The following is a 24957-nucleotide window of genomic DNA, read 5'->3' on the forward strand; positions in this document are numbered from 1 at the left end:
GCCCTTTTAGGACAGAGATGAGGGGAAATTTTTTCTCTCAGAGGGTTGTGCAACTTTGGAACTCTCTGCCTCAGAAGGCAGTGGAGGTGGGGTCACTGAATATTTTTAAGGCAGAGGTAGATAGATTCTTGTTAGGCAAGGGAACCAATGGTTATCAGGGTTAGATGGGAATGTGGAATTCAAAACCCGAGATGATCAGCCATGATTGTGTCGTATGGTGGAGCAGGCTCGAGGGGCTGAATGTTCCACTCCTGTTCCTCGTTCTTATGTTCTTAACACACTTAGCTGTCGTCTCAGCTCTGGGTCTGAAGGTTATGTAGGTTGAGTTCCTATAACAGGAGTTTGAGAGAACCAATAGGCAAGTGGAGAGAGTATTCTAGGCATTCTGATCAACTTTAGCCCCTCATCAACACCATCAAACACAGCTTCTTTCCTCTGCTGTTTAAATACCTTATTTAAAATGGTTGCCATGCTGGGTGGGGCAGTTGGGGGGAGCAGTTTACTGGCAAAAGAAACATGAAAAAAAAAAACTTTACGTGGAGAATTACTGTGGTCCAAAATACATTGCATGAAAGGGTAGTGGAATCACAGATTCAACAGTAACTTCTTGAAGGGGAAGTGGAGAGATACTTGAAGGTGAAATTAACTACACAGCTATAGGGCAGGAGCAGGGGGATTGGGGTTAGTTGGATAGCTCCACCAAAGAACTGGCACAAGCACGATGGGCCTAATGTCCTCTGCCTCTGCTGTATCAGTGTGGTTCTTGGTGGGGCCATACACAAGCATGACTCACTCATCAGGTTGTGTGAGGTGGGGAAAGAGAATCCAACAATAAATCAGGAGATGGAGCTTCTGCTCGTCTGCCAATCAGTTTGATAGGGAGATGGGGTTAGAATTTGGGGCTTGGAACCAGCCCTATTTGATGAAAGTGTTCATCTATAAATGACTTTGATTGGATTCTGGTTTCAAACAAAAAGAATCAAACAGATGCTCAATTTTTCAGATTAAAAAAAATCAGTAAATTTCAATTGATCAGGTAATCTCGCATATCAGATACTTCCAAAACTGGTCATACTAAATAATAAAATTAGAAAGAATCACAATTTGTCTTCAATCTCATGTCCACCACCCACCTTACCAGGCCTGAAAGAGTCAAGACAAAAAGAGAATTACCTGGAAAAATTCAGCAGGTCTGGCAGCATCGGCGGAGAAGAGCAAAGTTGACCTTTCGAGTCCTCATGACCCTTCAACAGAACTCAGTCCAGAACTAGGGGGCACTGTTGAAGAGTCATGAGGACTCGAAAGGTCAACTTTGCTCTTCTCTGCCAATGCTGCCAGACCTGCTGAGTTTTTCCAGGTATTTCTGTTTTTGTTTTGGATTTCCAGCATCCGCAGTTTTTTGTTTTTATCTCTGAAAGAGTCAAGGTTGCCCATCCCAGCCTACCCCTTAACCCAGTTCCCAAATCTACTTGCAAACCTCATACCATTTAGTCCAGATTATCGCCATTTGAAAGGTACAGAACAAATAGTTTTAGGAGGAGCAGCGTTCAAAGAGTTAACTGTTTTATAAAATCTTGGCTAATGAAAATTTGAGACTCTCTGATCACTTCTGGGACAAGATGGATTGTTTCTCTCGCTGCACTGTTTATACAATGGCCGGAAATCTCAAAAGAACACACAACAGGAAAGCTGCCAGCATTTCGGATCCTGCAGCATTGCAAAGTCGAAAACAGCCCACGGCGCAAATGTTTGCGAATCTTCAGCAGTGCAGCCAGGCCCGTTGGGATTCACCGCTGGCGGTGCCTCGGTTAACAGCGTAATGGTGAAGTAATGAGCTTCTTCTGGGTCTGGGATTTATGGGCATGGTTGAGGGGGAAAGCTTCCCACTGGCCAGCTGCAGTATATCTGACTTGGGAGTAGTCAACACTGCCAATGGCTCATAGCAATGTACCGCTTCCAGCGCTGAACTCTCGTGTCTCAAACCCAAAATGCTGAAGTGAAGGATTATTTTGTTACATTATTCAATCCTTTTCCTTCCGAAGCAGCGCAGGGTGGTGGAGGCACAAGTACGATTAGAATTTAGCGGGAATGCCAAGGAGATGGGTGACTCATTTCTGATTCAGACATAAACAAAAAAGATTCAATTGAACGCAATGAAGGTCATGCGTTAATTAAGTCTGTCTACTTACATCTGCGGTAATGCTTTTCTGAATTGCTTTTTCTAATACCAGCTGTTTAAACAATAGAAAACGTCACTCACCTTCAACATTATAGCAAGCTTGAATGAGTCAATATGTAGGGAGCTTCATTTCCCACCCCATTCTCAGACTCCAGCAACTAAAACATTCCTTTAATCCTCATGTTGCCAATTTCACAACCAAAATGTTGACACATTTCTATATGAGAGCATGAGTTTGCACTAGCAGAGCATCACACTGTTCTCAAACACCCCATAACTGGAATTTGCAGGGCTACGGTCAGAGTTTGCATTCCGCAGCAAGTTGCAGGGTGAAAATCACACAAGCGCTTGGGTCGTGAAATCAGACAGGAGCGTTCGACAGAAGAAACACATGCCACTGAACAGACCATCAAAAACAGAACCCACTGTACACAGCGGAAAGCATTCAAGTTCCTTCAAATTACTGCGAACCCAACAAGCCCACAAGCTTTCAGCAGACTGCCCAGTGTCATAGACTCTTCAAAACCAAATAAGATCGTGCCCTGCTTAGAATCTGTAACCCGCTTACCTAACTTTAGATACGAAGGAAAGCATGCTACACAAGGCTTTGATTTAATGGAACATTACTGTAGGCTAGATTTGTCCTTCAACTGAATACCTCAATGTGACCAGAAATGTGTGATTTCCTAATGGCCAATACATGGGTGCTTTATGTAGACCTCGGTAGTCTCAAATATGATTGGAGAATGGTATTCAAGTTTATTTAGCTTTTATTTCTAAGTAATAAAACAGCAGAGACACATGCATTACATTCTAGAGAGAGTGGTTACATTCTACACTAATAATCTGCACCAGGTAATAAATGCAATCGAAAGGACAGTGTAACTCACATGTAGCACATGATTTCTACTATTTAACACCACTGCAGCACTATGGTGCAACTGCACCATCTAGTGGTAGGGCCCAAGCCCTCCGTTAATAGTTTCATTGCAGCAGAATTCCATTCAGGGGTGCAACATGATGTAAACCCACTCCTTTGATGCTGGCACCAGGCAGACCAAGTGTGCTACCCTGAATTTAACTAACCTGCTCCACGACTGAGTTGTGCGTCTTGCAAGATTCAATTCCCCATGCAAATCAATCTCACCCTCATCTTATCCAGTTCTGAACTTGCGGCTCGGTTATTTTGAAGAGAAAAACTACAGCGTTTTTCAGAATTCAAATGGATTCTGTATGAAAATGTCACACCGAAAGGCAAGGCTTGTGTTTGAAATCCACCTCACCCACATCAAAGATCACTTCACACAACAGGGGAGTAAGAGCAAATAGTATAAAGGCAAGTCAGCTAGAAACTGTACAATCATTTCAGGAGTCTGATCATTCATCTCGTTCTGACAAAGGGCTGTAAAGCCCAAATGTCTCCAGCCGCTCTTTGCATTTACAGCTAACCTATAGATTTCCAGCTTGTACTTCACATTCCAACAATAACCTGCATTTATATAGTACCTTTAACATAGTAATAAAACATCCCAGAGTGATTATACAAAGAAATTTGACATTGAGCTATGTAATGGGACAGAAGGTCAGATAACCAAAAGCTTGGCTAGGTTTTAAGGAGCATCTTAAAAGGATGAAGGAGAGAGGGCACGCGTGGGGGCGAGAGAGTGAGAGGTTTGGGGAGGGAATTCCAGAGTTTAGTGTGTCTAAGACTGAGATCAACAGATTTTTGGGCACCTGTCTTTGCTCCTTATCTCCAAAATATCTTTATTTTAAAGAAAATCTCCATCTCAGATTTAAAAGTTACAACTGCTCCAGCAGAAACAGCCATTTGTAAAAGAGTTTCAAACCTCGACCACCCTTTGTAGGTAGAAGTATTTCCTAATTTTTACTTAAGAACACACATATGAACATAAGAAATAGGAGGAGTAGACCATTCAGCCCCTCGAGCCTGCTCCGCTATTCAATAAGATCATTGCTGATCATCTTGTGTTTCAATTTCCACATTCCCATCGACCCCCGATAACCTTTGATTCCCTTGCCTAACAAGAATCTTTCTACCTCTGCGTTAAAAGTATTCAATGACCCCACCTCCACCACCTTCTGAGGCAGAGAGTTCCAAAGTTGCACATCCCTCAGAAAAAATTTGTCCCCATCTCTGTTCTAAAAGGGTGACCCCTCATTTTAAAACAGTGCCCCCTAGTTCTGGACTCACCCACAAGAGAAAACATCCTTTCCAAATCCACCTTGTCAAGGCCATTCAGGATCTTATATACTTCAATCAAATCACCCCTCACTCTTCTAAACTCCAGTGGAAACAAGCCCAGTCTGTCCAACCTTTCCTCATAAGACAACCCACTCATTCCAGGTATCAATCTAGTAAACCTCCTCTCCACTGCCTCCAATGCATTTACATCCTTCCTTAAAATAGGAGACTAAAACTGCACACAGTATTCGAGGTGTGGTCTCACCAATGCCTTGCATAACTGAAGCATAACATCCTTACTTTTATGTTCAAGCCCTCTTGTAATGAAGGATAGCATCCAATAGCCTTAATTACTTGCTGTATCTGTATGCTAACTTCGTGACTCATGTATTAGAACACCCAGATCCCTCTACACCTCAAAATTATGCAGCTGTTCTCTATTTAACTAATACTCTGCTTTTTTGTCCTTCACATTTTCCCCACATTAAACTCCATTTGCCAGATCTTTGCCCTCTCACTCAACCTATCCATCTGCAACCTCATGTCCTCTTCACAACATACTTTCCTACCTATATTTATCACCTGCAAATTTAGCTACCGTGTCTTCACGTCCCTCATCTTGGTCATTGATGCAAATCGTAAAAGGTTGAGGCCCCAGCACAGACCCCTGTGGGATTCGTCACATTCTGTCAATACGAAAAAGACCCATTTATGCATACTCTCTGCTTTCTGCCAGCCAGCCAGTCTTCAATCCATGCTAATATGCTACCCCCTACACCATGCACTTTTATTTTCTGTAATAACCTTTGATGTGGCATCTTGTCAAATGCCTTCAGGAAATCTAAGTACAGTACGTCTACAGGCTCCTCTTTATCCACTGTGCATGTTATCCCTTCAAAAAGCTCCAATAAATTGGTTAAACATGATTTTCCTTTCACATAACCATACTGGCTCCTCCCTATTGCCTTGAGCTCTAAGTGCCCAGCTATAACCTCCTTAATGATTGATTCCAATAACTTCCCCATGACATACGTCAAGCTAACTGGCCTATAGTTTCCTGTTTTCTGCCTCCCTCCTTCTTGAATAGAGGGGTTATATTTGCTACTTTCTAATCTGATGGAACTTTTCCAGAATCTAGCAAATTTTGGAAAATTTAACACCACCGCATCAACTACCTCATTAGCCACCTCTTTTAAGGCCCTAGGATGTTGTCTCTCGGGACCCGGAGACTTGCCAGCCCACAGCTCTATCAATTTGCTCAGTGCCCCTTCCCTACTGATTTCAATTTCACCAAGTTCCCCACTCCTTTCTCTTCCTGGTTTGAAGCTATTACTGGAATGTTTTCTGTATTCTCTATAGGGAAGACAGAAGCAAAATATTTGTTCATTTCATCCATCATTTCCTTATTATTTACTATTAATTCCCTGTTCTCAGAGGGCCAACACTCACTTTACTTGCTCTTTTCCTTTTTAAATACCTGTAGAAACTCTTGCTATTCGTTTTTACATTTCTAGCTAGCTTCCTCTCATACTCTGATTTCTTTCTACTGGTTAAGCTTTTAATCATTCTCCGCCGTTCTTTATATTCTGACCAATCATCTGTCCTGCCACTCACCTTTACAGAGTTGTATACTTTTACCTTAAATAGATGCTTTACTCAACTTCTTTAGTTAATCACAGATGGTAGGTCCTCCCCTTGGAATTTTTCTTTATTATAGGAATGTACTTACTGAAATATCCCCTTTAATGCCTGCCACTGCTTCTCTATTAATCTATCCTCTAGCCTAGTTTCCCAGATCATTTCAACTAGCTCAGCTTTCACCCCCACATAGTTGCCTTTATTTAAGTTTAAGATACTAGTTTTAGACCCACTCTTCTCTCTTTTAAACTGGATGTAAAATTCATTCATATTGTGGTCGCTGCTACCTAGGGGTGTCTTTACTCTGAGGTCATTAATTAATCCTGTTACGTTACACAATACCAAGTCTAATATAACCTGCTCTCTGGTTGGTTCCAGAACGAGCTGCTCTAAAAAACTATCTCAAAAGCATTCTATAAACTCCTCATTCAGGCTACTACTGCCAATCTGATTTTTCCAGTTTATGTGTAGATTAAAATCACCCTTAATTATTGCTGTCCCTTTATCACAAGCACACAATATTTTCTCTTGAATACTTTGTCCTACACTGTGGCTACTGTTAGGGGGCCTGTAGATCACTCCCACTAATAACTTTTCTCTCCCTCCAATTCCTCATCTCTACCCAAACCGATTCTACATCCTGACCTCCTAAGCCAAGGTCATCTCTAACTATTGCACCAATGCCCTCTTTGATGAACAGTACTACCCCTCTACCTTTACCCAGCTTCCTATTCTTCTTGAATGTCATGAACCCTTCAATATTAAGGACCCAATCTTTGTCATCCTGCAGTCACGTCTCTGTAATTGCTTTTTGATCATATTTATTTACTTCAATGTGGGTCATCAATTCATTTACTTTATTACGAATGCTACGTGCATTCAGATAGAAAGCCTTCAGTTTTGTCTTTTTGTTACCTTTGTAACATCTAGTCTTGACTACTGATGTATTCTTAGGTTTTTTCTCTTTGTCATTTCGTGCCATTCTCTGACCCTCGTTTCTCATATTACTATTTTGCTCTCCTGCCTTGACTCTACACCTTGAATTGCTACCTCTACTCAAGCTTGATCCCTCAACCCTCTTGTTTAGTTTAAAGCCTTCTCTACTTCCCTAGTTACGTGATTTGTGAGGACACTCGTCCCAGCACGGTTCAGGTGTAAACTGTCCCAACAGTAGAGCCCCCATTTTCCCCAGTACCGATGCCAGTGCCCCACAAACTAGAACCAACTTCTCCAAGTCTTTGAGCCACGCATTTGTCTCTCTAATCTTACTTGCCCTGTGGCAATTTGCACGTGGCTCAGGTAATAATCCAGAGATTATTACCTTTGAGGATCTATTTCTTAATTTTGTACCTATACCATAGGGACTGCAGCAGTTCAAGAAGGCAGCTCACCACTACCTTCTCAAGGGCAACTAGGGATGGGCAATAAATGCTGGCCCAGCCAGCGAAGCCCACCTCCCGTGAATGAATAGAAAAAAGAAATTTGGTATCTAGCTCCTCGTAGTGACTTTGCAGAACCTCTTTCCTAATTCTTCCTACATCGTTGGTACCTACATGGACCTCAACAACTGGATCCTCCCCCTCCCACTGCAAGTTCCTCTTGAGCCCTGAGCAGATGTTTTGAACCCTGGCACCGGGCAGGCAACACAGCTGTCTGGAATCTTGCTATTTGCTGCAGAGAACAATATCAAACCCCTTCACTATACTGTCCCCTCCTACCACTACATTCCTTTTCGCTCCCCCCACTTGAATGGCTTCCTGTACCACAGGGCCATGGCCAGCCAGCTCATCCACCTTGCAGGTCTCACTTTCATCCACACAGGTTGTGAGCACCTCAAACCTGTTTGACAATTGCAAAGTCTGAGGCTCCTCCACTACTGTCTGCTCAGTCCCATTACCTGCCTCGCTGACAGTCACAGCCTCCTATCCATTACTGCTGACCAAAACAGACGACCCTCTTCTAAGAGGTGTGACTGTCTTCTGGAACAAAGTATCCAGGTATTTCTCCCCCTCCTTTATGTTGCGCAGTGTCTGCATTTCGGTTTCCAGATCAATAATTCTGATCTGGAATTCCTCGAGCTGCTTACACTTCCTGCAGACGTGTTTGTCCTGGATCACGTGGGCAGCCAAAAGCTCTCACATCCCACAGCTGCAACATAACACCTGTCCTGCCATTCTAACTTAACTTAGTTAATTTACTTTAATTACTGTTATAATTTACTGTGTTTATTGAATTCTAGTACCACTGACAACTAAAGGTTATACGTTTAACTACAAAGGAATGTGTTTTAGGTGTTTGTTTAAATTACTTTATTTTTATTGTTTCCTTAATCTTTATTGTTTTATTTTAATTTTAAAGTTTCCAAATTTTGGTTTATTATTTTAAAGTTTTAATTCTTTTTATTTATAGATCTACCTGAAGTTGCCTGTCCTAAGCTGGTTTCCCCACACATTGTCCCTTAGACTGAGCACTTACCGGCTGATTAACTTACTAGTTTCCTGTGCCGTCACAGTTGCTTTTTCTCGGACTGCAGCTGAAACAGCGCCTCAGCTCCTGACCGTCTCCCGCAGGTCTGCTCCCCTCCACTCTGACTCCGCTCTGCAATGCCCGGTCTGTATTTATAGGCGCTCCTCAGCTCCTGACTGTCTCCCGCAGGTCCACTCTGCTCCGACTCACAGCAAGGCAGGCCTGTCTCCTAGTCCTAGACTCCCCAGCTAGGGAAAATAATTTCTCTATATCTACTCTTAGTTAAATTATGGTCAAATCACCCCTCAACCTTTGAATTTTCCGGGAATACAATCCATGATCTCATTAAATGGCAGAATTGGTTCCAGGGCTGAATGGCCTCCTCCTTTTCCCATTAGCTTATCATCTTGTATTTCAAAAAAAAGTTTGTGTATGCAGAGTCTTGGAGTGGGAGCACTGGAGAGAGGTGTGTTACTTCAGAGATGTGTTGCTCCATATAAGCAAACCACCTGACTGTTAGACAAGTATTGCCAGCACACTGTTCCCCACAGGGTCCAATCCAATTCATTGTTTTATTCTGGGCAAACCTGGTAGCTAAGCTGACTAATGGAGAGGGATCAGAACGATTCAAAACTTTCCATCATAGTCCATGTGGATGCCACCGAGAGCTGTACTCAAGCTCCACAATTGGCCTCTGATCCCCTGGCCTAGAATGGTACAGCACAGGAGGACATTTGGCCCACTGCACCTGTGCTATCTCTTTGAAAGAGCAAATCAGTCAGTCCCATGTCCTCTGCTCCAAGCAGGAGTGAATTAGCCGGTTTTCACACCAATCCTGACAGTTTTACTTCCTGGACATGTGGCCAATCGGTGAGGATCGGGACTGGCTTGGGCACAATGCCCCTGCAGACAGATTGCTTGCCACCACCTCATCGGAGAGGCTTGCATATGAAGTAAAGTTGCTTGGGTAAGATATGAGAATGGGACCTGCACCACGCAGCCCCTGTTCCAACAAATTCTTAATGGGTTCAGGAAAAGAGGGGATACGGAATGAGATTGGGAGCAGGAAAAGGGGAGGGTGGGAAAGTTTAAATGGCCTTCTCCTTTAAGGAATACGATGCGGAGATGGTAACTAAATTGGGATGCCTGCTGGTTTTGCAGCTGATGGTCTGGCCAAGAACCTGAATTGCTTTACAAGGCAGAGTTAAAGAATGCCACAAGAAAGCAGAGCCGTGAAAACAAAACTGCACCTCCCCCCCGACAAGGCACAAAAGCTGAAAGGATACTCACTGCATCATACTGGGCGAGGAACTCCTGCGTCTTGTCTTTGATGTTCTCCGTGTCGACCTTTACCTCTACCATCGGGTTCAGGTTCTGCGCACGCTCCAGAGATGCTTCGGCCCGATTTCTTCCCAAGGAGCTGGTGGGAATGAGGAACTGAGATCGCGCATCCTCTGGTGTGGCCTGACATCGCGTCCAGGGTTAACGGGACAGCAAAGACAGAGAAGGTAAACACAGTTAGAACGGCAGGAATTCATTACACTCACGTGGACAGTGTTGAACAATTGCAAATTTTTTTTTTTTACTCGTGTTTGGTTAGTTGGACACCTGAAATACAGTTGAACCTATCACCAGGTTTCAGAGTCCAAACAAAACTACTTGGGAACCTGCAGTTAACAACATGGAAACAGGAATACAAAACAGATGCTGAAAATCTGAAATAAAAACAAAAAAATGCCGGAAACACTCCGCAGGTTTGGCAGCATCTCAGGAGAGGGAAACAGGGTTAACGTTTCGAGTCAACGATCTTTGAGCAGATGAAAGGCCAGCAACTCTGTGCCTCTCTCCACAGAAGCTGCCTGACCCAAATGTCCTCAGCATTGTTTTTATTTAGGAACAGGAGTAGCTCATTGAACCCCTCGAACCGTTCAACAAGATTGTGTCTGATCTGCAGCCCAACTCCATATGCCTGCCTTTGCCCAATATCCCTTGAAACAGAAAAAATCCACCAACCCCAGATTTAAAATTAACAACTGATTGAGCACCAAGTGCCATTTGATCTGCAGCAAAGCATCCTCCACACTACATTCAAACCTTTCGTTATAAAGACAGACATTCCATTAGTAGTTTTGATTGTTTTTGTACACAAAGGATGGATGCTGTATTCTGGCTGTTGAAATCTTTTCTTCCCCCAATAACAGGTCACTGCTGCAAGCTTTACTATGTTAAAGGCACTATATAAATGCAATATGCTGTTGTTAGAACTATTGCTCACAAAAACCAATCAGAGCCAAAGCTTCATCTAATAATACATACCTAAGCCGATTGCTGGAGCAAGCTAGATATTATGGTAAACTTCCATAGCAGTGTAAGCCCAGGCTAGGTGGAATCAAGTTATTAAACCCTGCTCAAAGAATTAATTTGGGAAGTTAGCAACACCAGCAGGCGGAGTCACAAACTGAAATGTTTTAAAATCAGTGTCTGCTGCTAACCAAGAAACTAAGACCAAAAGAGCACCAACCAAACATCACCCTCCTCAGAAGGTCACTGTAATACCTGCTGATGGTCCAGGAGAGTCAGCGCTTTGACACCTGCCAGCGTAAGATTTTTGGCCACTTCAGCTCCCAGTCCCTTTAACCCCACCAGCAGCACCCGGGAGCCACGCAGCCTGCAAAACATCAACAGGTCATTCGCTACTGACAGTCACACCAACTGCAGCAGCACAAGAACATAGCGAAACTCATAGTAACAAAGGTCCGTGAAGCTAGTCGGCCTTTCAGACATCACCATTTCTGTTCCTGTTCACTATTCCCGTCAAAATGTTTAGACCACGCTTGGAATACCGCGTACTGCTCCGATCTCCGTATTACAAAGAGGTGCCCGAGAGGATGCAAAAGAAAAGTTATCAAAATGGTACTAAAATTGAGGGAGTTATACCCATCAGGAAAGATTAAACAGGCTTGGGTTAGGACTGAGGGGGTGATCTGATAGAGGTCCTTAAGATAACAAAAAGGTTTGACAGAGTAAATGCAGAGATGATGTTTCCGCTGGCTGAGTTCGACAGGTTAATGCTAAACACGGGAGTGAAGGGTTATGGACGGGACAGACAGGAAAGCAGGTCTGAGACCACCACCAGATCAGCCATCATCTCATTGAATGGAGGAGCTGACTTCAAGGGCCAAATGGCCAACTCCTGCTCTTACGTTCCTATGGCAGACGAGACCAGAACTAGGGATATAAATACAATTTAGTCACTAATAAATCCAACAGGGAATTTAGGAGAAACTTCTTCACCCTGAGAGTGGTGAGAACGTGAAACTCGCTCCCACAGGGAGCTGCTCAGACAACAAGACATAGATGCATTTAAGGGGAAGCTGGATAAATGAGTGAAAGGAATAGAAAACTCTGCTGATAAGGCAAGATGGGAGGAAACTCATGTGGAGCATGAACACCAGCATAGACCAGATGGGCTGAATGGCCTGTTTCTGTGCTCAAAACATCACGAGAAAACCTTCCCTTTCTCGTCACAGATCTGCTGGTCCCCTCAGCCTACTCAGGATGTATAATATCTTTCTAGGGAAAGCTTTCATAACTCTGGCTGAAATAAAATAGTCTTCCTTCTTACTCCTAACTTCTCAGCTTTAAACAATAAAGAGTCAAAATTTCTGCAGATGCTGGAAATCGAAAATAGAAACACAAAATGCCAGATGTTGATCAAAGGAGGGCAAACCGTAGTATGACTTGCACTGAATTAATGTAATACGTTCCAAAACAATTAGCCTGGCTGAAACTTGCAGAATCATATACTGAAACAGCACAGGAGGCCATTCAGTCCACCATGCCTGTGCTGGCTCTTTGAGAGCTATCCAATTAGTCCCACTCCACCCTGCTCTTTCCCCTATATTACCTTCCAAACCTGTGACCTCTACCACCTGGAAGGTCAGGGCAGCAGACAGATGGGAACATCACCACCTGGAAATTCCTCTCCAAGTTGCTCACCCTCCTGACTTGGAACTGTAATCGCCGTTCCTTCACTGTTGCTGGGTCAAAATCCTGGCACTCTCTCCCTGATAGCACTATGGGTGTCCCTACACCACATGAACTGCAGCGGTTCAAGAAGGCAGCTTATCAGCACCTTCTCAAGGGCAATTAGGAATGGGCAATAAATGCTGGCCCAGCCAGCGAAGCCCACATCCCATGAAAGATGAAAATAAAGCACTGAAAATGTTCCCTTTTCAAATATTTATCCAATAATTTCAAACGTTACTATTGAATCTGCTTCCACCATCCTTTCAGGCAGCACGTTTCAGGTCGCAACTCACTATGTAAAAATGTTTTTGCTCACGTTTTTACCCATTGTAGCCAACAGGCCAGAGTCAGCATGTAGTGGGAGTTCAAGTCACACCGAAGAAACGTGGACACAAGATCCAGGCTAATAGTTAGACAGAGCAGCACTGCTGCACTATCAGAAGTGACACCTTTTGGTCAAGACATAAAACCAAAGCCCAATCTTCCCCCATCTAAAACGCACACCAATATTTTGGAGTATATAAAGCTTACAAATTACAAATATAGGCCTGGGGTATTTATAATGAAGAAAAGTTGACTGGTTGTATGCGTACAAGCGTGTGATCATTAACATGAAGAAAGACTTACATTTCTATTGCATCTTCCACAACCACAGGGCATCCTAATGCACTTTATAAACAATGAAATATCTTTGAAGTGTAGAAAAAGGAGAGATTTTTTGCACAGCAATATCCCAAAAATGTTAATAAGATAATTTATTTGGTAAAATACAAAAGAACTTACTCTAATTATATGAAGTGGAGGAGGAACAGGATTGCCAATGTATAAATCAGCAACTTAAGTCCCAGTGCCTGCCCCTTTAATTCCCAAAATATATCAATCAGCACATCAAGAAAAGGTCCCTGTGCCCACCCCTTTAATTTCCAATATAGATCAATGGGCAAATTAATAAAAGGTCCCTGTGCCTGCCCCTTTAATTTTCAATCTATACCAATCGGCAAATTAATAAAAGGTCCCTGTGCCTTCCCCTTTAATTGCCTCAGACCATCCTCTCAGTGCGTCGTCGCCGCCGCCGGACCGCTCATGGACGGGCCTCAGTTACACGGACTCCCCCGCCCATGCAGTTACCGTTTCTGAGCCTCGAGCCCCCACAGGCGGATCTGCCGGTCATACTGGGCCGCCTCCTCCTCACTGATCACCGTTTCTTCCTTCTCCACCATGGCGCCCGCTGCTCCCGGGTTTGAATCCGCGCACTCCGCCCGTGACGTCGGCAGAACCTGCGCTCCCGACGCAATGACGTCATGACGTACCGTCCCCGCCCCGCCCGGGTCCGCGAAGGATCACGTGACGTGGGCTGCCTCCTGATCACGTGGCTTAATTCTTAAAGAGACAGGTCGTCAGCGTGCATGAGTTTATCTCACTTAGTTTCAGATTTTCCTCAAGAGTTACATCAATCTCTTTTAAAATATTAACCAGCTGGGGTTGCCATCTCCCTGAAAGGGTACTGGAAGCAGATTCAATGATGATTTCCAAAAGTGAAATGAATATATCCTATATATATATATATATATAAATATCTGCAAAGGAAAAAATTGCCAGGTTTTTGATGAATGAGCATCAGAGGTGGGACTTGGATAATCCCAACCTTTCTCTTTCCTCCCGTAGAACCATTACTCCCAATCGCAGGAAACCAACAATTTTCCCAAGAGTTGGGACAGGTACAATGGGCCGAGTGGCCTCCTCCTGTGCCATAACAGAAACAAAAATACCTGGAAAAACTCAGCAGGTCTGACAGCATCTGCGGAGAGGGATGCAGTTGACGTTTCGACTCCGTACGAGGGTCATACGGACTCGGAACGTTAACTGTGCTCCTCTCTGCAGGTGCTGTCAGACCTGCTGAGTTTTTCCAGGTATTTTTGTTTTTGTTCTAGATTTCCAGCATCCGCAGTATTTTGCTTTTATCCTTCTGTGTCATATCTTTCGATGTGGAGGTATTCCCAAAGGGTTTATTAAACAAAATATTAAGTATTTTCTGTCCATCCTCATAGGCAATGTGCATTTACAAAGGAAGTCATGAGGAAAATGTTTTGTTAAATTGTGGATTGTCCTTAAAAGCTCCGTCTCGGGGGTGCTTTGAGGGTTATGGTCTGTCTACATGAGCCCACATCAGGACAAAACTCAACTGCTGCTCAAAAAAACAACAATTTGGTGAAAGACACATTTTTATCCCTCCGAAATCTGATGGTTTCTCTTTGTTTACTGACCTATGTTGGCTCCCCATCCAGCAACACCTCAAATTCTCACCCATGTTATCAAATTTCTCCCTGGCTCTCACCCCACCCTCTGAACGCTTGTCCAGCCCTGTAACTCTCCAAGATATCCACACTCCTCCAATTCTGGCCCTTTTGTGCATACCAATTTTCCATTGTTGTCTTCAGCTACATAGGCCCTAAGCTCTGGAATTCTCTCCTCTGCACTTCCACCTCACTTTCCTCCTTTAAGATGCACCTCTGATAGTGCAGCACTCTTTTAGAAGGAAGTGAATTGAAAACAAGGATGAGAATTTTAAAATCAACACACTGTTTGATCGGGTGCCAATGTAGATCAATGAGCACGGAGGTGATGGGAGAATGGGACTTGGTGTGAGTTAAGTCACAGGCAGCAGAGTTTACAGAGCATGGAATGTGGGAGACCAGCCAAGAGGGCAATGGAATAGTCACGTCTATAGGTAATGAAGACGTGGATGAGGGATCCAAAGGCAGATGAGCTGAGGCAGGGGTGGAGTTGGGTGATGTTACAGAAATGGGAATAGGCGGTCTTAGAGCTGGGACAAATATGAGGTCAGAAGCTCATCGTGGGATCAAGATGTGACAGTGAGGTTGCAAACCACCTGGTTCAGCCTCAGATACTTGCCAGGGAGAGGGATGGACTCAGTAGCTCCGAAAACGATAGCCTCAGTCCTCTCAGCAGTCAAATAGAGGAAATTTCTGATCATCCAGTACTGGGGAATTAAAATATTAAACTAAATATTAAAAAATACTATGAATTAAATTATTAAATGTACATTCAGGAGCCGACTTAACAAGAGTTATAATTTGATTGTACATAGTGAGTAAACTTGTGTCCCAGGCCCAAACATCTTCAGCTACTTCATCAATGACCTTCCTTCCATCATAAGGTCAGAAGTGGAGGTGTTCGCTGATGATTGTATAATGTTCAGCGCCATTCGCAGCTCCTCAGAAACTGAAGTGGTCCATGTCGAAATGCAGCAAGACTTGGACAATATCCAGGCTTGGGCTGACAAGTGGTAAGTAACATTCACGCAAGTGTCAGGCAATGACCATCTCCAACAAGATAGAATCTAACCATCTCCCCTTGACATTCAATGGCATTACCATCACTGAATCCCCCACTATCAACATCCTGGGGTTACCATTGACTAGAAACTGAGCTTGACTAACCATATAAATACTATGGCTACAAGAGCAGGTCAGAGGTTAGGAATCCCGCAGCGAGTAACTCACCACCTGACTCCCCAAAGCCCATACACCATCTACAAGGCACAAGTCAGGAGTGAGATGGAATACTCTCCACTTGCCTGGATGAGTGCAGCTCCTACAACACTCAAGACACCATCCAGGACAAAGCAGCCCCACTTGATTGGCACCACATCCACAAACATTCACTCCCTCCACCACCGACGCACAGTAACAGCAGTGTGTGTACCATCAACAGGATGCACTGCAGGAACTAAAAGGGTAAATAGGGTGGTTAGCAGGACTAGAAAGTACAGAGAGAGGGATGGGTAAAACTCCAAGAAGTATGACTAACGGGAAACAAGGTAGCAGGTTAACGTTGGGGGGGGTGGGGTGGGGTGGGGGGGCGGGGGGAATGGGGTGGATTCAACTTCATGGAAAATTATGAAAAAACTGAAAAGAAAGGAGAGCCCAGGAGAGGCTATTAAAGTCTCCAGAACACAAAATAGGACAGAGTGTTTGGAAAGGGCTAGGAATCTAACTTCAAGCACATCAGATAAAGGGACAACAATGAGAAAGGGGATGGGAAATAGAGGACTGAAAGTGTTGTATCTGAAAGCACACAGTATACGAAGTAAGATAAATGAGCTTGTGGTGCAGATTGAAATTGGCAGGTATGATGTGGTGGGCATCACGGAGACATGGCTGCAAGGGGATCAGGACTGGGAGCTAAATATCCAAGGATATACATCCTATCGATAGGCAGGTTGGCAGAGGGGGTGGGGTTGCTTTGTTAGTAAAAACTGAAATTAAATCGATAGCAAGAAATGACGTGGGGTCAGATGATGTAGAACCTGTGTGGGTAGAGTTGAGGAACTGCAAAGGTAAAAAAACCATAATGGGAGTTATGTACAGACCTCCGAACAGTAGTCAGGATGTGGGGCACAAGATACACCAGGAGATAGAGAAGGCGTGTAAGAAAGGCAAGGTTACAGTGATCATGGGGGATTTCAATGTGCAGGTAGACTGGGAAAATCAGGTTGGTACTGGATCCCAAGAAAGGGAATTTGTGGAATGTCTACGAGATGGCTTTTTGGAGCAGCTTGTGGTGGAGCCACTAGGGAACAGGCAATTCTAGATTTATTGATGTGTAATGAGGCAGATTTGATAAGGAGCTTAAGGTGAAGGAACCCTTAGGAGGAAGTGACCATAATATGATAGAATTTACCCTGCAATTTGAGAGGAAAAAGCTGGAATCAGATGTAACGATATTACAGTTGAATAAAGGCAACTACAGAGGCATGAGGGAGGAGCTGGCCAGAATTGACTGGGAGATGAGCCTAGCAGGAAAGACAGTGGAACAGCAATGGCAGGAGTTTCTGGGAGTAATTTGGGAGACACAGCAAAAATTCATCCCTAGAAAGAAAGGGAGGACGAGGCAACCATGGCTGACAAGGGGACTCAGGGACAGCCTAAAAGCTAATTAGAAAGCATACAATGCGGCGAAGGGCAGTGGGAAACCAGGGGATTGGGAAGCCTACAAAGACCAACAGAGGACAACTAAAAAAGAAATAAGGAGGGAGAAGATTAAATATGAGGGTAACTAGCCAGTAATATAAAAGAAGATTGCAAGAATTTTTTTGGCTATATAAGGGGTAAGAGAGAGGCAAAAGTGGACATTGGGCCACTGGAAAATGACGCTGGAGAAATAGTAGTGGGGAACAAAGAAATGGCGGAGGAACTGAATAGGTACTTTGCGTCAGTCTTCATGGTGGAAGACACGAGTAACATCCCCAAAGTTCAAGAGAGTCGGGGGGCAGAGGTGAGTATGGTGGCCATTACCAAGGAGAAGGTGCTAGGAAAACTGAAAGGTCTGAAGGTGGATAAATCACCTGGACCAGATGGATTACACCCCAGAGTTCTGAAGGAGATAGCTGAAGAGATAGTGGAGGCGTTAGTGGTGATCTTTCAGGAATCACTGGAGTCAGGGAGGGTCCCAGAGGACTGGAAAATCGCTAATGTAAACCCCCTGTTTAAGAAGGGAGTGAGGCAAAAGACGGGAAATTACAGGCCGATTAGCCTGACCTCGGTCGTTGGTAAGATTTTAGAGTCCATTATTAAGGATGAGATTTCACAATACTTGGAAGTGCATGGTACAATAGGGCAAAGTCAGCATGGTTTCATCAAGGGGAGGTCATGCCTGACAAATCTGTTAGAATTCTTTGAGGAGGTAACGAGTAGGTTAGACAAAGGAGAGCCAATGGATGTTATCTACTTGGACTTCCAGAAGGCCTTTGACAAGGAGCCGCACAGGAGGCTGCTCAGTAAGATAAGAGCCCATGGTGTTAGAGACAAGGTACTAGAATGGATAGAAGATTGGCTGTCTGGCAGGAGGCAGAGAGTGGGGATAAGGGGATCCTTCTCAGGATGGTGGCCGGTGACTAGTGGAGTTCTGCAGGGGTCAGTGTTGGGACCACAACTTTTCACTTTATACATTAATGAACTAGATGAAGGAACTGAGGGCATCCTGGCTAAGTTTGCAGATGATACAAAGATAGGTGGAGGGACAGGTAGTATTGAGGAGGCGGGGAGGCTGCAGAAGGATTTGGACAGGTTAGGAGAATGGGCAAAGAAGTGGCAGATGGAATACAACGTGGGCAAGTGTGAGGTCATGCACTTTGGTAGGAAGAATAGAGGCATAGACAATTTTCTAAATGGGGGGAGAATTCAGAAATCTGGAGTGCAAAGGGACTTGGGAGTCCTAGTCCAGGATCCTCTTAAGGTTAAATTGCAGGTTGAGTCAGTAGTTAGGAAGGCAAATGCAATGTTGGCATTTATTTCAAGAGGACTAGGATGTAAAAGCAGGGATGTGCTGCTGAGGCTTTATAAGGCTCTGGTCAGACCACATTTAGAATATTGTGAGCAATTTTGGGCCCCGTATCTCAGGAAGCATGTGTTGGCCCTGGAGAGGGTCCAGAGGAGGTTCACGAGAATGATCCCAGGAATGAAAGGCTTAACATATGAGGAATGTTTGAGGACTCTGGGTCTATACTCAATGGAGTTTAGAAGGATGAGCGGGGATCTGAATGAAACCTACAGAATACTGAAAGGCCTGGATAGAGTGGACGTGGGGAAGATGTTTCCATTAGTAGGAGAGACTAGGACCAGAGGGCACAGCTTGGAGTAAAGGGAAGACCTTTTAGAACAGAGATGAGGAGAAACTTCTTTAGCCAGAGAGTGGTGAATCTATGGAATTCATTGCCACAGAAGGCTGTGGAGGCCAGGTCATTGAGTGTGTTTAAGACCGAGATAGATAGGTTCTTGATTGGTAAGGAGATCAAAGGTTACGGGGAGAAGACGGGAGAATGGGGTTGAAAAACTTATCAGCCCTGATTGAATGGCAGAGCAGACTCGATGGGCCGAATGGCCTAATTTCTGCTCCAGTGTCTTATGGTCTTATGGTGATCAAGTCTCCTTAGGCAGCATCTTCAAAGTCCATGACCGCCACCACCTAGAAGGATAAGGGCAGCAGACACATGGGAACACTACCACCTGGAAGCCTCCCTCCAAGTCACTCACCATCCTGACTTGGAAATATATCGCCGTTCCTTCACTGTCGCTGGGTCAAAATCCTTGAACTCCCTCCCTAACAGCGCTGTGGGTGTACCTACACCACATGGACTGCAGTGGTTAAAGAAGGCAGCTCACAACCACCTTCTCAAGGGAAATTAGGGATGGGCAACAAATGCTGGGCCCAGCCATTGAGGCCCCCATCCCGTGAGTGAATTAAAAAAAAGAAATGATATTTTGTCCATGAAAAACTGTAGAGCAGATTGAGCAGAATGTTACCGGGACTCCAAGCTTTAGATTGTGAGGAGAGATTGCAACCCCTAGGCTTGTATTGCCAGAGTACAGAATGTTAAGGGGGATTTGATTTTAAAAGGAATTGCTAGCATCGATGGGGACCAATATTTCTCGTTGGTGACAAGGGTAAATAATCTGGAAAACAGTCACATGCCAGGGGTGAAGTTAGGAAACACTTCTCCCAAAGAGTGGTGGGAACGTTGAAATGTCTCCCACAAAAAGCAGTAGATTCTGAGGGTCAATTAATAATCTAAATCTGAGATCAACAGGTTTTGGTTAGTCAAGAGCATGAAGGGAAATAGAGCCAAAGCAGCTGAATGGAGCTAGGATGCAGATCCTAACGAAGAGCCATGATCTCATTGAATGGCGGAACAGGCTCAAGGGGCTGAATGGCCTCCTCCTTTTCCTCTGTTCTTCTGATCCAATGCAGGTGGAAAAGTTGGAAAATGAATGCAGGTGATAGTCTTTATCTGTGGTCCACCAGAGGGCCACACACACCAACAGATGTAACAGGAAGGTTAACTCAATTGTAATTTTTAAAACAAGCCCACTGACTCCCACAGCTACCTCGCCTGCACTTACTCACACTACACTTTCCTAAAACTCATAGAATCACAGAACTGTTATTGTACAGCAGGAGGCCATTCAGCCCATTGTGTCTGTGCCTGCTCCTGAATGCCGTTCCCCTGCTGCCTTCTTTCCAGTAACCCTGCACGTTCTTCCTTTTCAGATAATAATCCAGTGCCCTCTTGAATGTCTCGGTTGAATCTGCCTCCACCACGCTCTCTGGTAGAATATTCCAGATCTTAACCAATCGCTGCGTGAGAAAGTTTCTCCTTGTGTCTCCCATTTGCTTCTTTTGCTGATTACCTTAAATCTGTGTCCTCTTGTTCTCGATTCTTCCACCAATGGGGACAGCTTCTCCCTCTCTACTCTGTCAAGACCCCTCATTATTTTGAACACCTCCATTAAATCTCCTCTCAACCTTCTCTCCCATATAAGGAAAGCCTCACCAGCCTCGCCCTCCTCGCTTGGTTAATGGAGCCCTGGGCTGTGTCTGGACCATTTCCTGCAATTCCTGCTTCCAGAGCCTGAAGGAATCAGGCCATTGCGCTGAAGTGTTAAACTCTGCTTTTCTCCACACAGAATCTGCCAGACCTGCCAAGTGTTTGTTTTTATTTCAGGCTTTAGCATTTGCACACAGAAGCTAGGGTTGACACATTCTCTGCCCCTCCCCTGTCAATCCCAGCAGACCGTTCTGGAAGGGGTGGGACCAGCAGGGCTTAGGGGAAAAGTCACCGGTGTGTCTTTGACTTTTTTTCTACCTAGTCCCTCACATACACGCTGGGTGATGCCTGAAGAGCTTCTTGAAAAATCCCAGCCTCAAAACCCCCAAAGCAATGAGTGGTAGTAGGAGAACCCCAGAGTCCAGAGTCTTTGAGATGCTGCCAAAGTGTCAGAGAGATCTCACACATCTGGGGATCATCAGGGCCTCCCTGGGATCTAGCCCAGAGTGGGCAGTTTATTGTTCTATCTCTATTTGCCCCTTCTGCAGATTTGCTGACAGCCCCAATCATTTTTTTGGAGCAGGAAATGTAACCGGCGCGTTTGCATAGAGAGGCTAAGTCCACCCTCTCAGGTGGGCTTAAAAGATCCCGTGGTTCTGTTTCAAAGAAGAGGCAGGCGAGTCCTCCCCAGCGCCCTGCCCAGTGTTTATCCCTCAGCCAACACCACACAAAAAAAATCAGATTCTCCAAACATTTCCATATTGTGGCTTTTTGGGATCTCGCTGTGCTCGAATCGGCTGCTGGCGGCACTTCGAAAGCACTTTGTTGGCTGTAAAGCACTTTGGAATGTCCAGAGGTCATGACTGGTGCTGCAGAAATGTAAGTTCTTTCTTATGTAAAAAAAACCTCAAACACAGGATATTTAAAAATACGCAGTGAGAGATGCTGAGCATTGTAAGTCCTCGGTAATGATAAAACCACCAGCTTCTGATTGACTAAATTGGTTCTAAGTATTCAGGTTTCTAGATGTAAATGGTTCTCAACCTACTGGATAATCAGGTTGATTGATCGCTCTAATCTATTGATTAATAGAAGTACAGTGAATGCAGTGGCTTGTGAAATGCTGGTACAGGGAATCGATCAAAAGAGGAGACAGCTCAGTGACTTCTTGAACTCAAGGTCCGTTAATCCAGCTAAACACACTGGGACAACCACTGGGACACAGAGTTTCACGTTTCTGACATTTCAAATAAGTTCTTAGAACAATTTACTTTTCACCATCATTGATATTGACAGGTTTAACCGTTCACAAATCTTTTCCCAGAAATTCAGACATAATGAATTATCTGTATTACAGATGCCAAATAATATCATAGAAACAGCTGGATTGAATAGTGGGCAAGTCATTGGGGAATGGAAAACCAGACCAGACTGACCAAAAGGCCTTCTTCTTCACAACCGTCTTGGGATCTTGCGAACGCACACCCACACACACACATACAAACTCACACATACAAACACGCACAGGCAAACACACACTCACACACACACATACAAACACGCACAGGCAAACACACACCCACACATACACATACAAACACGCACAGGCAAACACACACAGGCAAACACACACACACACCCACCCACACACACACACACAGGCAAACACACACAGGCAAACACACACAGGCAAACACACACAGGCAAACACACACACCCACACACATACAAACACGCACAGGCAAACACACACAGGCAAACATGCACAGGCAAACACACACCCAAGCCAACACACATCCACACCCTCACACACACCCACACCCCAACATACACTCACACCCTCACAAACACCCACACCCCCACATACACTCACACCCTCACAAACACCCACACCCCCACATACAGTCACACCCTCACACAACCCCACACCCTCACACACACCCACACCCCCACACACATCCACACCCCCACACACACCCACATACACCCACACCCTCACACACACCCACATCCTCACACATACCCACACCCCCACACACACTCACACACACACCCACACACACAGACAAACACACATGCCCCACACAAACATACCCACGCCTACGCCCACACACATACCCATACATATATCCACACACACAAACACACAGACACGCACAGACAAACACAATCACCACACACAGGCAAACACACCCACACAAACAAACCCATAAGCATATACCCACATGCACACAGACAGATAGGCACCCACACACACACACACACCTGCACACACAGAAACACACACACACCCACAAACACACACAGGCAAACACACACACACATACACATACATATATATAAGAAAAAACATACAATGTGGCAAAGCTTAGTGATAAGCCAGGGGATTGGGAAAGTTTTAAAAACCAACAAAAGATGACCAAAAAATAAAAAAGGAAAAAAAAACTTTGAGGGTAAACTAGCAAATAATATAAAAATGGACAATAAGATCTTCCTTAATTATATAAAAAGGAAGAGAGAGGCCAAAGTGAACATAGACCCCTTAGAGAATGAGGCTGGGGAAATAACAATGGGGAACCAGGAAATGGCAGAGGAGTTGAATAAATACTTTGCTTTGGTCTTCAAGGTAGAATATCCTAATAGCATTCCAAAAATACTAAATAATCAAGGGGCAAAAGCTGGGGGTTGCGGGGGTGGGGTGGGGGGGAGTAAATACAATAACTAACATTAGAGAAAAAATACTAGGGAAACTAATGGAGATAAAGGCTGATAAGTCCCCTGGACCTGATGAGTTGCATCCTAAGATATTAAAGGAAGTAGACACAGAGATAGTGGATGTATTGGTAGTAATCTTCCAAGAATCCTTAGATTCTGGAAAAGTCCCAGAGGATGGGAAAACTGTAATGTAACACCCTTATTCAAAGAGGGAGGGAGACAATAAACAGGTAACCATAGGCTAGTTAGCTTAACGCCATTGGGAAAATGTTGGAGTCTATTATAAAGGATGTAATAGCAGATTATTTAGAAATACATAATCTAATCAAGCAGAGTCAGCATGGCTTCGTGAAGGGGAAATCATACCTAAAGGGGAACCAGTAGATGTAAAATATTTGTATTTCCAAAAGGCGGTCTATAAGATACCGCACACATGGTTACTTAATAAATTAACAGCTCATGGAATTATATTTATATTTCACCCCTCTCATGGGTCATTAAGTATATTCAAGGCTGAGAAAGACAGATTTTTAATCAGTAAGGGAATCAAGGGTTATGGGGGAAAAGGCAGGAATGTGGAGTTGAGGATTATCAGATCAGCCATGATTTAATTGAATGGCAGAGCAGATTGGATGGGCCAAATGGCCTACTTCTGCTCCTACGTCGTATGGTCTTATGGTCTTATTACACACACAAAAACACATACACAGAAACACATACACAGAAACACAAACACACACACACACACACACACAGACACACGCAGACAAACACACCGATGTGCCTATGCAGTGTCTCTCCAACCTGTCACTCTTTGAAATTCCTCCTGTTGATCCCTTTAGGAAAAGGAATTTGACTCATTTTCTGAGTGAATTACCAGACAGAATTCCTCTCCCAGTTTAACCATCTCAAATTATTGAGCGCGGTGAACAAACCCAATGATAATGGGAAAATTGCGAGGACAACTTTGTGCTGATAAATCTCCCAATTCCTGGTTCACCAGTGCTGAGACCTCTTCTCCTTTGCCAGGAAGCCTCATCAGTAGGTGGGAGAGACATTATTTGAAGAAAGGAATTTGTGAACTGCTTGAATTAAGGAAATATGGAAGAGTTAAGGCAGCAAGAAGGAGTGAGTGAAGGTCTGATATGGACAGACACTCACCAGCACAATGATGATTAACTGAATGGTCTGTCCCTCTGTTGGAACAGTCTATGATTCTGGATGACAGGAATCAATACAGCACAGAAGGAAGCCATTCGGCTCATCATCCCTGTGCTGGCCCTTTGAAAGAGCTATTCAATTAGCCCCACTCACCTGCTCTTTCCCCAAAGCTCTGGAAATTTCCTGCCTTGAAGAATTTATCCAATTCCCTTTTGGAAG

General features: G+C 44.3%; 1 protein-coding gene across 1 annotated transcript in view; it reads right to left on the minus strand.

The window, feature by feature from the left end:
- The window catches only part of sae1 (SUMO1 activating enzyme subunit 1), a 101195-nt gene extending 87402 nt beyond the window's left edge, over positions 1-13793 (minus strand). The window contains exons 1-3 of the mRNA XM_041179365.1: positions 13644-13793; positions 11043-11154; positions 9777-9950 (exon numbers count right to left, since the gene is read on the minus strand). Of these exons, the coding sequence (XP_041035299.1) occupies positions 9777-9950; positions 11043-11154; positions 13644-13735 (378 nt within the window). The 5' untranslated portion in view covers positions 13736-13793. The remainder of the gene's footprint in view (positions 1-9776; positions 9951-11042; positions 11155-13643) is intronic.
- Between the last annotated feature and the right edge of the window lie 11164 nt (positions 13794-24957).

This window comes from Carcharodon carcharias, chromosome 34 (genome assembly GCF_017639515.1).
Source record: "Carcharodon carcharias isolate sCarCar2 chromosome 34, sCarCar2.pri, whole genome shotgun sequence".
NCBI classification, from domain to species: domain Eukaryota; kingdom Metazoa; phylum Chordata; class Chondrichthyes; order Lamniformes; family Lamnidae; genus Carcharodon; species Carcharodon carcharias.